The 13,551-nt window shown below is 38.5% G+C and overlaps 1 protein-coding gene across 1 annotated transcript; it reads left to right on the top strand.

Annotated features, from left to right (window-relative positions):
- The first annotated feature begins 738 nt into the window (after nucleotides 1–738).
- LOC112460903 lies at nucleotides 739–13,512 on the top strand. The gene is made up of 3 exons (XM_025025834.1): nucleotides 739–3,360; nucleotides 5,786–5,894; nucleotides 13,168–13,512. The coding sequence occupies exons 1-3, from the start codon at nucleotides 3,059–3,061 to the stop codon at nucleotides 13,510–13,512; spliced, it is 756 nt and encodes a 251-aa protein (XP_024881602.1). The 5' UTR covers nucleotides 739–3,058.
- Nucleotides 13,513–13,551: the final 39 nt, after the last annotated feature.

The following is a 13,551-nucleotide window of genomic DNA, read 5'->3' as shown; positions in this document are numbered from 1 at the left end:
GGTGCTAGCGTAACGTGAAGGCAGCACCTCCACTTTTGATATTAAATTCCTGCGAATGGGTACTTACGAGCAATAAATTCGGGAATAGAGCAATAAATTAGCAATTTAGCACTAAATTATGCCGTATACCCAAACTTTTTTTAAGTGGTGGTAGGGGTGTTAGGTTCATAGATGTGGGACCCAGATAGTACAGATAAATCGTTATGAAATCAAAAAGGATTCACTTTTTTAAATTCTTTATGAATTCACGTAATTTGTTTGAAATAAACTCAAAAAGAATTCCTTTTTGATATTTCAAAAAGACTGCGAGCGCTATTAGAAACGCGCGCTGCCGCGACGTGACTGGCCAGTACTTACCTTTTCGTAAGCAGAAATCCTTACGCGCTAAGATAGAAGGTGAGCTTGTGAGACACTTGGCCCTAATATTTTTTATTTTAAAAATACTACTGACTTTATGGATTTACTGTACATTTTATATTCTTTTTGATGCAGAAACTTATGGATCAGAAGATTTTGGATAAATCCTTTTTGGATAAATAATGAAGAATTCTTTCTTATTCTTTGTCACATACAAAATAGTGCTTAGATAAAGCTCCATTAGAATAGTATCTAAACATAATTTCGAATTTATTGCAAATTCTTATGGAGTAGAAAAATAATTCTTTTAATATCTGAAAAAGGACTTGGAATTGGTGACATAGAAATAAATTATAAAATTATTTTTGAACTCTTAGTCTTTTTAGAGCAGAAATGGTACGGAAAAAGAATTCATTTTATAATTTGAGAATTCAAAAATAATTCTTTTTTAATTCTCTTTGCTATCTGATTTATCATCATCCGAAGTAAGCTGGAGTAATGTCATCAGGAGTAACTTGCCCATATGAATCGCAACCGCAGGATCCACGCAAGACGATCCCCTACCTATACGAGCCACTACGAGCGGAACAGAGCGGTATATGAGTTTAAACGCCCCCTCCCGTTAGCGATGGCTCGATCCCCTTTTCAAGGAGAAAGAGGCTCGGTGGCCTATGGACGCTCTGCTGGCGGGAAAGGTGTAATGGCGAGAGCGCGAAAAAAGGATCCCGTCCGACAAACCGGCAGCGGCGGGCTGCGCGGCAGTTGAGGCAGTTATTGTCCCGGTTGTCCGTCCGATCGGCGGTTAATTCGCTCGGAGAGCGCGGCGCGCGTGACGGAACGGAGCAGAACGGAGCGGAGCGAAGCGGCGCGCGGTGGCCCCGCGGTCGATGGGACGTGTGGCGGAGTGAATTATCGGTCGCGCATGGTCCGTAGGTAGAATTCGCTGTATCGCTTTTCGGTGGATCTCCGAGACGAGCGGAGAGTCCGCAGCTCCGAATCGCTCGCTCGCGCCGCCGTGGTGGTGCGCCCGACGAAGATGGCCGCCTGACGACGGTGTCGAGGGCCGAGGATCATCGTGCGCGCATCGATCGCGTGCGATCGACCTCGGGGACGTTCGGCCGCCCGCGCCGCGTCCTTGGAGGTGAGTGTACGCTCGCCGAATGTCGAGGTGGATGGACGTTGACACGTGCGTGCATGCGTATACCTAACGCCGGACGCGTTTTGTGACGTGACGCCCCGACGCGTTTTGGAAAAAACGCACATCAGAGGAATCGTCTTCGACGGATGCTGCTCGCGGTAGAACACGCGTCGTGCCATGCTCCACTCTCACGGCTCTTTCTAAAACGTTACACTCGAGGGAAATGATGCTCCTTGTTTACATGTTATTCCTGGAAATGTAGAAGGTAACGAGAGCTTTGGAGGTGATGCTGAAAAATAATAAAAACATTCGCTTAATCCTGTGCCGTCCTTTATACGTATCGTTCCGAAGGAGGATCGACAATTTTCACGGAAATTTTTAACTTGTGACAACAATAATTCTACATTGCCGCACTCTTGTCCCGCGTTAATCGAAATACCGTAGCATTAAAATTTACGTCCGAAGATTTGAAAGAGAACTGTAAAAAAAATTTGATTCGAAGTGGATTATTCGTTCGTTTAAAGGCTATAATATAAAAGTCCACTCGTTTTAGGAAGTGGAGAGCGTTTTAACGCGCCGACGTAACGGAGTATCCTGGAGTCTCGGAGGTCCGTTACCTCCGCGAAGGAGGTAAGAGAGCGAGAAGCTGGTAGAAGAAGCGCCGCGATCCTGTTTATTTCCACGATTTTTACCTGGCGCAATTGCGAGAGAGAGAGAGAGCGCGGCCAAGCTGTATAATATCAACGTGTCCGTATGCGAGCGAAGAATTGAGAATTAAGAGTTACGAAACTCTCGTCACTGCCCGCTGAGCTACGCTATAAATTGCAAACGTAAACGCGTTTGCGATATCAGACGCGCAAAAGTATCTCGAATTAATGCGAAGCGAAGGAGTTTCGGTTTCACGAGAGAAATTCGTGTAAGGATTTACGATCGCGAACCGCGATCTAATATCGAAACATATTATATTGAGAGAATTTTCTCCAGAGTGAAATTCCATAAAAGTTAGCTTGGTGTGAAACGAGGAAGCGCTTGCATCGAGGAAACTCCGTCTTACGCGTAAAGGAGGCGACAGAAAAGGAAAATATCGAGGTCGACGGGAACTGAAGAGGAACCGAGTGCGCGAGAAATCTCAGTAATATCGATTGAAATTTCACACATTTATGCGAATAACAGGCATCAGCCGATTTCTTTCGCCCTACACAAAGTTGCTTGATGAAGAAAGTACAAGGCTCGGCTACTTATTGTAGACCACTTTCATCAAAGAATCATCGACACGGGGAAAGAGAATATATTCATTACCAGAGTACTTCAATTATTTAAGTACTTAAATGGAGTGATACTCTATAGTATCAAAGTGCGTACAAATTTAACGAATTAGGAGGGTGCATTCCAACGGAATATATCTCGCGCAACGAATCAGCTGACGGGATTGGAAGCGAAGGTTCCAAGCGTCAGCGATCGGAAAGGATCGATCGACACGAGGTGGGATCGTCCGGATGGGAGTATCGCCGCCGAGGGTGGCACTTCCTTGCGGCCGCACCTTCCGCTAGAAAACCGATATAGATGGAACGCAGAGCCGACAGATATGGCGCGAGGGAGATGCGCCATTCGCGTAGTGAGGATCTGCTGGGCGCGATTTCCAGATCACCCAGTCCGTGCGTCGATCTACCGGCCACGGCGTCCGAGGATGATCTAATCGCGGCCAGTGCCCTCCGGGACTCGGGCATCTACGACGAGGCTGTCGGCAGCGCCGGTATCGCCGGCCCGTCGCGGCGCATTCTCTCGTCGTCATCCAGAACGGTGGGAGTCCCTGTCGATCCGGAGGACTCCATTCGCGACATCGTCACCGAGAACGATCTGTACAGGTCAGTGCAGAATAATTCATTTAAGGAGGGAGAGGGTACTCATATGTATATAATTTATTTCCTCCAGCTTATATCACCGAGAAGTGGACTTGGTTTACATTTTTTTCTTAACACTCTTATACCATCCATACTATACACGGAGACAATTTTTTGTTATATTTTACCGTTAAATTCACTACAAACTTGGCAACCAAGGAATTTTTGAAATATACAAGACATTTTTTACAAACAACGTAATAAAAATTACTAAGCAGATTGGTAATTTTTGAAAAATTATTGAAATTTTACTATATATTTTAGTAAAATTAACAATCATATTTTCAAACATATTTTATATTTTATTATAGTAGATATTAATATTTTTTATTATGGTAGATATTTATCAAAATAGCTCGTATAATATACTTTATAATACATGTTGTCTTACAACTACCATTGATTTTCAGGGTAAATTCTTAAGAGAAAATTCTCTCTGTGTACATACTTCCTTTATTCTTATTACAACCTATTTCTCTTTGTTCTAATGACCTCTCTCTCCCTCCAGAATCTCCTCAACACAATCGTTGCATATTTTCTTCAATATTTCTTCTTTATACCTACCTAACTTCTTAAACCAATCCTTAGTCTCATAACACTTTTCCACGTAATGACTTATACAATCCTGCCCTTGCCCGCAAATTATACATACCGTTTTCTCTTAACCAATGTTTATTTCCCTCCTCCATGTTACCACACCTCAGGCTTATCAATGCTCTTACACTATCCCCCCTATTCAACTTATCTAAATTTTTAGGAGAGAGGATACTTGTATATAGTTGAGGATACTACTATATCGAAATACTAATGTTTTAATTTTCTTTAAGCAGAATGATATCTACGTACTTTGAGCTATATAACATTTTTTATTCCTCGTTATTTTACTTATTATGTTAATAACTTTTTAATATAATTATAAAAATAAATAACAATAATATAATATAAAATAATATAAAATAAAAATAATATAATATAAAAATAATATATTATAAAAACAAGCCAAGAGACAGAAATATTGCGAATTGCACTACATTTGTATTTTGTGGAACCCGCGAGAAGGATAACATAGAATTGTTATAGAGGAATAATAATCGAGATAAGTTATAGAAATTCTCCCCGCAAAACATCTTCGATGAAGATAAGATTCTTTCTAATAGACACAGTGATGGTAATTATAAATTTCTTAGTAATTATGCGAAGATATAGATCGAATGTTTATTATCGTGTTCTTGTTACGAACGAATCTTCGTTAAAGTCGATTGGTACATACACATATGTAGGTATTCAAGGATATTTGTCACTAATGATCTTTTACTTTCACAGTTGCGTACTTTTGTCAAGTTAAATAGTTATAAGAATAGAATATTGCCGACGATTACTCAACGCTGGGACGTTGGATGGCCTTGATGCCACAAGGAAATCATTACAATCTGCTTATCTACGCAATCAAGAAACGGAAATAAGCGTCGTTTCTTTTCTAAACGATCGGGAGTGGCTTCCGGGAATCGCGGTTACTCAACGGGATAAATTAAATGAATTATTTTGATCGCTCCTTTATTATTTCGTGATGCGAAGTAGTAACGAGGACCAAAGTACCGAAAGTATTTAGTACATGGGTGTGTTCTAAAAATATATGTCAGGTTTGAAAAATAAATGTGTCTGGAATATAATAGCCTCTAATGATTATGTCATCGACTATCGAATGCGCGCCGCAGCCTTGATGCGAGCTTCGTATTTCCGGAGACCCAGGTGACTTTCGCGCTTCGCAACTCTCGTCGAGGGCCCGAGATGAGCGTCGCGGTGCCAGCCAGTTCGGTCCCAGTCTCGCTCATCGGCTGCTGGAAGAAATGTGTGCGCGCCTACGACCGGAACGCTGGCTGGGGCTGGCTCTGAAGCGTACACGAATCAGTCCAAATCGGCCCGAACGACGCTGCCCGGCCGCGTAAAAGCGAAAGTTCGCGCGGGGACCAGTTTGCTGGCGAACGTGAGCGAGCGAGCGAACGAGCAGACGAGCGAGAAGCGGAGAGGAAGCCTCTCTCGACACGCGCGGTGGCCGCGGTGAAATCGATTTCGAGCGCGAGACGTGAAATCCGAAGGCCTAAGGGCCCGAAGTGGGATAAAAGCGCGTGCACATCCGGTTTCGTTTCTCCCGCTGGATAATAATTGCCGGCAACAAATCGCGAATCTATCGCAGATGGCTGATATCGCAATGTACGGCGACGACGTGTACAACGAGAGACGCGTATCCGCGTATGTTATATATGATTTCATAGAGAGAGTCCAATAGATCTCTTTTTACATATCTTTTTTTATAAGATCGCTTATCTTGTAACGGTTCATTTTTTTTAAATATATCTTTTTGCTATCTAACGATTTGTCTTTTCTGCAGGTATGTCCTGTTCAAGCGGCATTATGACAAATATGTGGACCTCGCGGAGAAGTACAAGGAGGCGAAGAGTGTCGCTTATTACCTGGAGGAGCGCTATCACGAGATCAAGGTATGTGAAAGCGTTCTTTTTGTCTCACGAAAAATCTTACCGCATAACTTAATTTAACATTTTGCGGACAATTTGATACAACGTTAAATTTTTTCTACTTACTGTGTATTTTATATTTATAAATATACATTACAAGTGTCCTAGAATTAGTGATACAAGCGGGAAGGGAATGATTCTGCATGAAAAAATAAGTCGAAAGTATAAAATAAAATTTTTTTATACGAGATTTTGTTTTTTTTAGAAAAAAATATAGATATTATATTGTATTTTTTTCTGATTTATCGAATTTTATTAATACCAATCATACCAATTTATTATAATGAATAGCATTCACTCCTCCGCTGCTTTTGTACTATTTTATAACATACAAAGGAAAATTGCACCGGGCTTTCCCACGTTAAATCACGATAGCAGGCTCATTGTTAGAACAGCATGATACGCCTATTCTCACGGTACATTTTGTTACTATTGTTGAAATAATTTGATGGGTTCTCGCGCAATTTTATTTGCGTATTCTTACCGTCCTTACAAACCTACTTTAATATCAATTTTAAATGTATTACCGTCTCTTTCATTTAATTTTACTCTTTTTTTAATTCAATTGTACAATGAGATCGGTTTCTTAGCGCTTTAGGCACTTTGTGTGTTATTTTATGATAGACGATGAAAGTTACATTTCATTTTTCCACAATGAAAAATAATAACAGTTACGATAATACAGCGTCTTATCTGCTGGTTGCGAAATAATTGATTCATAAATTAGAAATCTTTTTAATTTACCGCCAAGTTTCTTTTGCTTAACCCTTAAATGCCACATCTCTCAAGAATCTGTAAATGACCAATGGGGTCTAAAAGACCCCAGCATGAAAAATGTTTCCTTACTTATTGATTTTTTGATATTTAGTTATGAAAATTATTTTCAATGTTGTTCAAGGTTTAGAAAAGAGAATAAAATGCTTATATTGTTAACATTTCAATTTCAACATAGTATAAAAAATTAAGTAAACTGAGTATTGCTAAGTGTACAACCGGGTAGGTCAATCACTCAACTATCATCAATGGGAGCGTGAACTCAATTTTTGGGGAGAACATTTGAAAATATATCATTGTAAAGGATCTGGGGTCCGCTGGACACCGGCATTTAAGGGTTAATTTAAAAAATGTTAATTAACTGATTTTTGTTACAAGGAAGAGTATAAGTGAAATTCTGTTATTAATCAGTGTCACGCATGATGGAGACATTTGCGAATTTAGCGGAATCCTTTTAAGATAAAATGCTGTGCGAAATAACTCATTGCTCAAGAGTTTTGCTCTCTTAGTTTCTCGATAGAAATAATGAGACAACCTCGCAAATTAGTTAGCCAACGTAGCCAAATTAGTCACGTTTTCCATCTTTTAATTCGCGAAAAGAAAACGTGAGACAGTATAAGACTCCTGAACATCCGACGGAGCCAAATGAGAATCGTGCAGTTCTCTGTACCTTGTAATCAAACGCGGAAGACAAATCGCATTCTATATAAGCGTTAATGTGATTTGTGTCGCGACGATAATTATCGAGATGCATCTACAGTTCTTCCGCGATTTCTTAGCGTACCATGATGTTATCTCGCCGTTTGATTGTGAGTCAGTCTGGCGCAGTGAAATCGAGTCTCCTTTCTTATTCGCGTTACCTGCGAATTGTGTTTTCGTGAAACCGGAAGAACATCCGCGATGAGAAGAGCCATACGTGAGAAAAGAATCGATAAAAAAATTCACTTTTTCCGTGAGAGATTCTTTTAGCGAGTTTATCTTATATTATTGCGCCTCCTATATCTTGATGTATGACTTATTGATATTTTGTTTATTGTTTCTGGCATTCGCGAAATCTTTGATTGATATCAATCGTTAAGAATTTTAATTTCTGTTTTGTCCTATACAGAGTTGTATATCTTGCGAATTAAAATGTATTGTTTTTAACACGTATTCTGTTCTCATAATTCTTCAAATGCAAGAATACCTTGTTCTCTTATTTGTTTAAGGCTTGTGATAGATTTAAAGTTTTTCTTAAAAACAAGATCTTGTTCGAAAAAAATTTATTCTATTATTTCGACTTATTTGGAGCCATATAGAATCGCTCCCTTCTCACCTTCTGGTTTCAAATATAATATCCGAAGTAAAATCTTAAATCTGTATATTGTAGAATTGTTTGAAAAATTTAAAGAGGAGAGCGAGGTATCTAATCTTGATCTACTAGCGATATGATAAAAGCAATCGTAATATATTCGACTTAAAAAGAGATCGCAAACGAAAATAGCAGTTAGCTTATCTACTTTTATTTCACTTTTTCGATCGCGTAGCACATCCTTTGACTCGTTTTCCGCTTCAACTTTTCATTACAGGACTTTCTTTGGGATTGACATTCTTCACCTCATTTCCCAGATAAGGTTTCCCCGTGAGATCAAATAAGGCGTGATTCGAAAAAAAAATATTGCGGTTTGACACACGAGCTCCGACGTCGATGCCTCGTAATTTTTCTCGGTAACATCCTGTTTTCCCAGTGCTCTACACTTCCACACCTCGTTTATTTAATTGCATGAAAGTTTGTACAGTTATAGTTACATACAAGTTGTGGCGCATCGAACAGTTCATACGAATCAATAAAAAACAAGATACATATAGTTTAAGAGTGAAGGATCAATACAATTTTTGGAAATGCTCTCTAAAGCCAACGAAACACAATAAACAATATAATTTTTATTGTGTGATTATGTAGCCTTATCGCTAGCCGTTTTCTTTCATTCTATTACAATTCTGTTGGTTAATTTTCTCTGATAACTTAGGAATTTTAATGAGGATAAAAACTGACTGATAATTAATTTGCGACTTTGATTTCGAAGCAAGATTTATTGATACTCGATTTTATGAATATTTGTTGCACAAGTCTCTTTGACCTTAAAGTGCTCTTTTATTATTACCTGGGGGGGAATTCACAACCCAAAATTTTGTACACCAATGCCGATTTTTGGCATTGCTGTAAAACACTGCCGACATTTTCGTACACTGCCGACAATGCTTAGTCAATACCTACAATGCCGTCAATCCTATATATAAATAATATAAAATTAAGGCAATGCCATGCAATTATAAACACTGTCGCGTACTGCCCATTATTATACGTCAATGCCACCTCTATCAAGTTAACCCCCCCACTATTGCAAAAAAATCCGCACTTATTAAAAAATTTAGTGCTATTTATGTGCTGTTGCTCTAGTCCGGATTTTGTTGCTCAAGCCGTTTAGCAGGAAACGGCGATCGAAATGGGGGGAGGGGGCAGCTTGTCGTCATAATAAAAAACCTATATAGAGTGCTCAAATCCAAAAAACAAATACACCAGAATTTGTTGCTTTTTTGTTGCTCCAAGATAGCGTAAAAACATTTTTGAAATATAACGTTTTTTTAGAAAATACGGTAGGGGAGACCGGGGCTAACTCGACACCGGGGCAAACTTGACACTAGGCTTTTTGGCAATTTAAATCTATCGTAGAAACTTGCCTTTCCTATTGTAAATGCGTCTTTATGTGCCAGTATTATCAACGGAATTTGGTAACATTCTGAGTTATAGTGTAATTTTTAACGCGACATAAGCGTTTTTGATAGTGAAAAGTAATTTTTTTGATCTCTCGAAAATGGTCTACTCTTTCATCGAGCTTTCGGGCAAAACTAAGCGACGTACAGCAAAATTTTCTTAAGCAATTTTGTACCTGAAGGAACGCTCTTTAAATGTGTACCATTAAATTTGTTTGAAAATTTTAATTAATTGTTGAAAATTGCCTTTAAAAAAATTGTGTCGAGTTAGCCCCGGTCTCCCCTACGTAAGTATATCCGAATACTTAACAGACAGCACTATATTGACTACATCTTAAACAACATTATATTTCCAAAATATTTTTACACTATCTTAAAGCAACAAAATAGTAACAAATTCTGGTATAAACATTTATTCGATTTGAGCACTTTATATATTTTTTTTCGCATGGTGAGGGGTCAGCTTGACACAGAGATTCTAGCCCCACCACATACTAAAAAACACATATAGAGTGCTCAAATTTAAAAAAACAATACACCAAAATTTGTTGCTTTAAGATAGCGTAAACAAATTTTCAAAATATAAGGTTCTATAAACAATGCCACTAATAAATACTGCATCTTCGACCTTTATCTACAACTTCGATGGCTAAAAACTAAGTAAAAGAATTTGTTGCTTGGCTCTTTTTGGTTTTAAAGTATTCTATGGACCGTGCCCTATTAGAATATGCAACTTACGATTTTGTTGCTCGCCCCTAACTGCAAGTAAACAAATTATTTATCTCCGCGTCGACCGTTATCTGCGACTTTGATGGCTAAAAACTAAGTAAAGGAATCTGTTGATCGGCTCTTTTTGGTCTTAAAACTATAAAGTAAAAGAATCTTTTACTTATTGTTAGTTTTTAGCCATCACAGTCGTAGATAACGAGATAACGGCCGACGCGGAAATAAATAATTTGTTTATTTGCAGTTAGGGGCGAGCAACAAAATCGTAAGTTGCATATTCTGATAGGGCACGGTCCATAGAATATTTTAAGACAAAAAAGAGCTAAGCAACAAGTTCTTTTACTTAGTTTTTAGCCATCGAAGTTGTAGATAACGGTCGACGCGGAGATAAATAATTTGTTTATTTGCAGTTAGGGGTGAGCAACAAAATCGTAAGTTGCATATTCTGGTAGGGCACGTTCCATAGAATATTTAAATAACAAAAAGACCCGAGCAACAAATTCCTTTACTTAGTTTTTAGCCATCGAAGTCGTAGATAACGATCGACGAGGAGATAAATAATTTGTTTATTTGCAGTTAGGGGCGAGCAACAAAATCGTAAGTTGCATATTTTGATAGGGCACGGTCCATAGAATATTTTAAGACCAAAAAGAGCTGAGCAACAAGTTTTTTTACTTAGTTTTTAGCCATCAAAGTCGTAGATAACGGTCGAAGATGCAGTATTTATTAGTGGCATTGTTTACAGAACCTTATATTTCAAAAACTTGTTTACGCTATCTTAAAGCAACAAAAAAGCAACAAATTTTGGTGTATTGTTTTTTTTTTTTATTTGAGCACTCTATGAGTTTTTTAGTATGTGGTGGGGCTAGAATCTGTGTCAAGCTGGCCTCCCATGCAAAAAAAAAATATATAGAGTGCTCAAATCGAATAAACGTTTATACCAGAATTTGTTGCTATTTTGTTGCTTTAAGATAGCGTAAAAACATTTTGGAAATATAACGTTGTTTAAGATGTAGTCAACATAGTGCTATCTATTAGGTATTCGGATATATGTATTTTCTAAAAAAACGTAGGGGGCGTCCACTGCCGTACTGCCGAGTCAATGCCGGATAAAATTTGGACACTGCCTTAGCAATGCTATGCAATACCTCCTGCACTGCCACTGCCACATGTCATTATTACCACTCCCCAACCATTGACGACAATGCCGTCAATATTATAGGCCACTGCTTACTTTTTTCAGTCCACTGCCGAAATTTTGTACACCAATGCCGGCTGTGAATTTCCCCCCATTATTACCTATATTTTGCCTTTTAACACTCAGCTGTGTGTTTCATACCGACAAATAAAACTTAAAAAGGTTTATAATTGCTTCGCAAGCAGTTATTATATTAAATATAATCATTTTGCTATAATCGGTCTACGTGTTTCCTTTCTGGCATTTCTGGCTTGCCATCTTCCCGTTCCTCGTTGTAAGAAAACTTGCCAGGAGATCGAGCCTGGCATTCTCGGTGCGCCATAGCTGGCGTTCATCAACCTCTCCAGTCTCGCTTTACCTACCTAGTTGACCTACAATGTGGCTGACTAGCCACCGCTAGACAGAACTAAAAGCGGCAGGGGGGGAAGTGCTGAAGTGCTGAGTGTGCGTCATCGGTCGGTGTCACGCAATTGCGTCAAGTCGAGCCAGACGCGGGTCATCGACGTCAACGCACATCGATGTCGATTATACAAAATCCTTGAATAAAATCGTCCGAAGCACTTCTGGAACGGCATATTTAACGGAAAGGCCAGCTTGAATTTTTATAAAACGGAAATTGCCTAACAGATCTAAAATTTTGAAATGATATCGATACAAAGCTTATATAGACATTTACATATAGTCGCGCCAGAAATTCTGTTCCTAAGAAAAATATAAGGAGGAGTCCGGGAGACTTGACTATATATAGAGGAGAATTGAACCACTTCAAATATCTCGTTTTAAGTTTGCGCCAAGCGCGCAATTGTTAAGTTGCTGTATTATATTATATTGTTGTATTATATAAATACGCGCTTGGCGCAAAATTTGAACGTGATATTTGAAGTGGTTCAACTCTCCTCTATGGTCAAGTCTCCCGGACTCCCTCTATTTATATTTTATAACTAAAATAAAAAGCAGCAAGAAATGTACACCTATTGTTATTGAATTGACCAATTATAGTACAGAAATAATCATAACTATTATAAAAATGTCCTTTTCACTTCATAAACCTCAAATGGTCGGTTTTCTCACCAGATCAGTTTTTAAAGCTTCAATATTTCACTGAAGGCTTAGAACAAGTCTTTTTATTTAAATTTTAGAACGTTTCAATATAACTTTTATTTTAGAATTTTAAAATGTTGTTTTTTGAAGTCACGTTGAAGTTATTTTGCATTTTTATGTTTTAATCTCTTTTTTGCGTATTTAGGAAATCAAAAAATCTTTAAAAATAATTAAACTATTAGGAACCTGGAACCTCCCTCATTCCGTATAGAGCGTCGTACACGGAATGAGGGAGGTTCCAGGCTCGAACTCTGGCTGAGGTAATATTTTTCGCAATAAATTTAATAATTTAATTTAATTGAAATTATTAAAAAATGAGATGCTTATGTTTATAAGTATCAAAGATTATTAACGTCTTGACGATTAAGGGACCAAAACCAATGGTCGAATCGTCACGATGATTATTTGCCAATTGGAGTCGGATGAAATGAAAGTCTAATTGTTTATTATATTGTTGGCGATTTACGAATGTACTTTAGGTATAATTAAACTATATAGATATGTTCTTCTCTAAAAAGATCGGACATGAAAGAATTCTTAAGCTACATATATCAGAGATGATATTACTTTCAAAGATATTTCTTAGAGATTTTAGCGCATTATCTACGTCTTATCGACGCTATTCTAAAGTTTCCATTTTTTTTACATAAAAGAATCATCTCACGTGAAATACTTTTTTTAAAGGTCGAGCGAGACAGGTTGGAGGAAGCTCGAAGGCATTTGGAAAGACGACTGGAAGGCTGCGAGACGGAACTTCGTGGCAAGGAGGACGAGCTCTTCTTGCAGCTGGAGAGAAGTTTGCGGCTGGAAGAAGAAATCGAACGGGCTAAGGCCGAGAGGGATAGCTATATGGAGGCTCAGCATCGCCTAGAACAACAACGGGAATCGGCTTTTCGTCGCTTACGGATGCAGCTCGAGCAGAACGAAGTCACAAGGCGGGATCTCGAGAGAGCGCGTCAAGATGTTATTCGCCAAGCCACTATTATCCGTATCGAAAGAGACACCTTGGAAAGAGAGGTGAGTGTTTAAATTGAGTAATGTCTTGCGTCATTTTATCTCGGAAAAAAA

Source organism: Temnothorax curvispinosus, unplaced genomic scaffold (assembly GCF_003070985.1).
Source record: "Temnothorax curvispinosus isolate PA1 unplaced genomic scaffold, ASM307098v1 QBEX01010922.1, whole genome shotgun sequence".
NCBI classification, from domain to species: Eukaryota; Metazoa; Arthropoda; class Insecta; order Hymenoptera; family Formicidae; genus Temnothorax; species Temnothorax curvispinosus.
The sequence above is the reverse complement of the archived record's forward strand: the minus strand, read 5'-3'. Positions and strand labels throughout refer to the sequence as shown.

What these genes read in the sequence shown, in the direction of transcription:
- LOC112460903 (XM_025025834.1), top strand. Translation starts at nt 3,059, where the DNA reads ATGGAACGCAGAGCCGACAGATATGGCGCGAGGGAGATGCGCCATTCG. An exon ending in ACCGAGAACGATCTGTACAG is followed by an intron (nt 3,361 to 5,785) that starts GTCAGTGCAGAA and finishes TCTTTTCTGCAG; the next exon opens with GTATGTCCTGTTCAAGCGGC. An exon ending in AGCGCTATCACGAGATCAAG is followed by an intron (nt 5,895 to 13,167) that starts GTATGTGAAAGC and finishes CTTTTTTTAAAG; the next exon opens with GTCGAGCGAGACAGGTTGGA.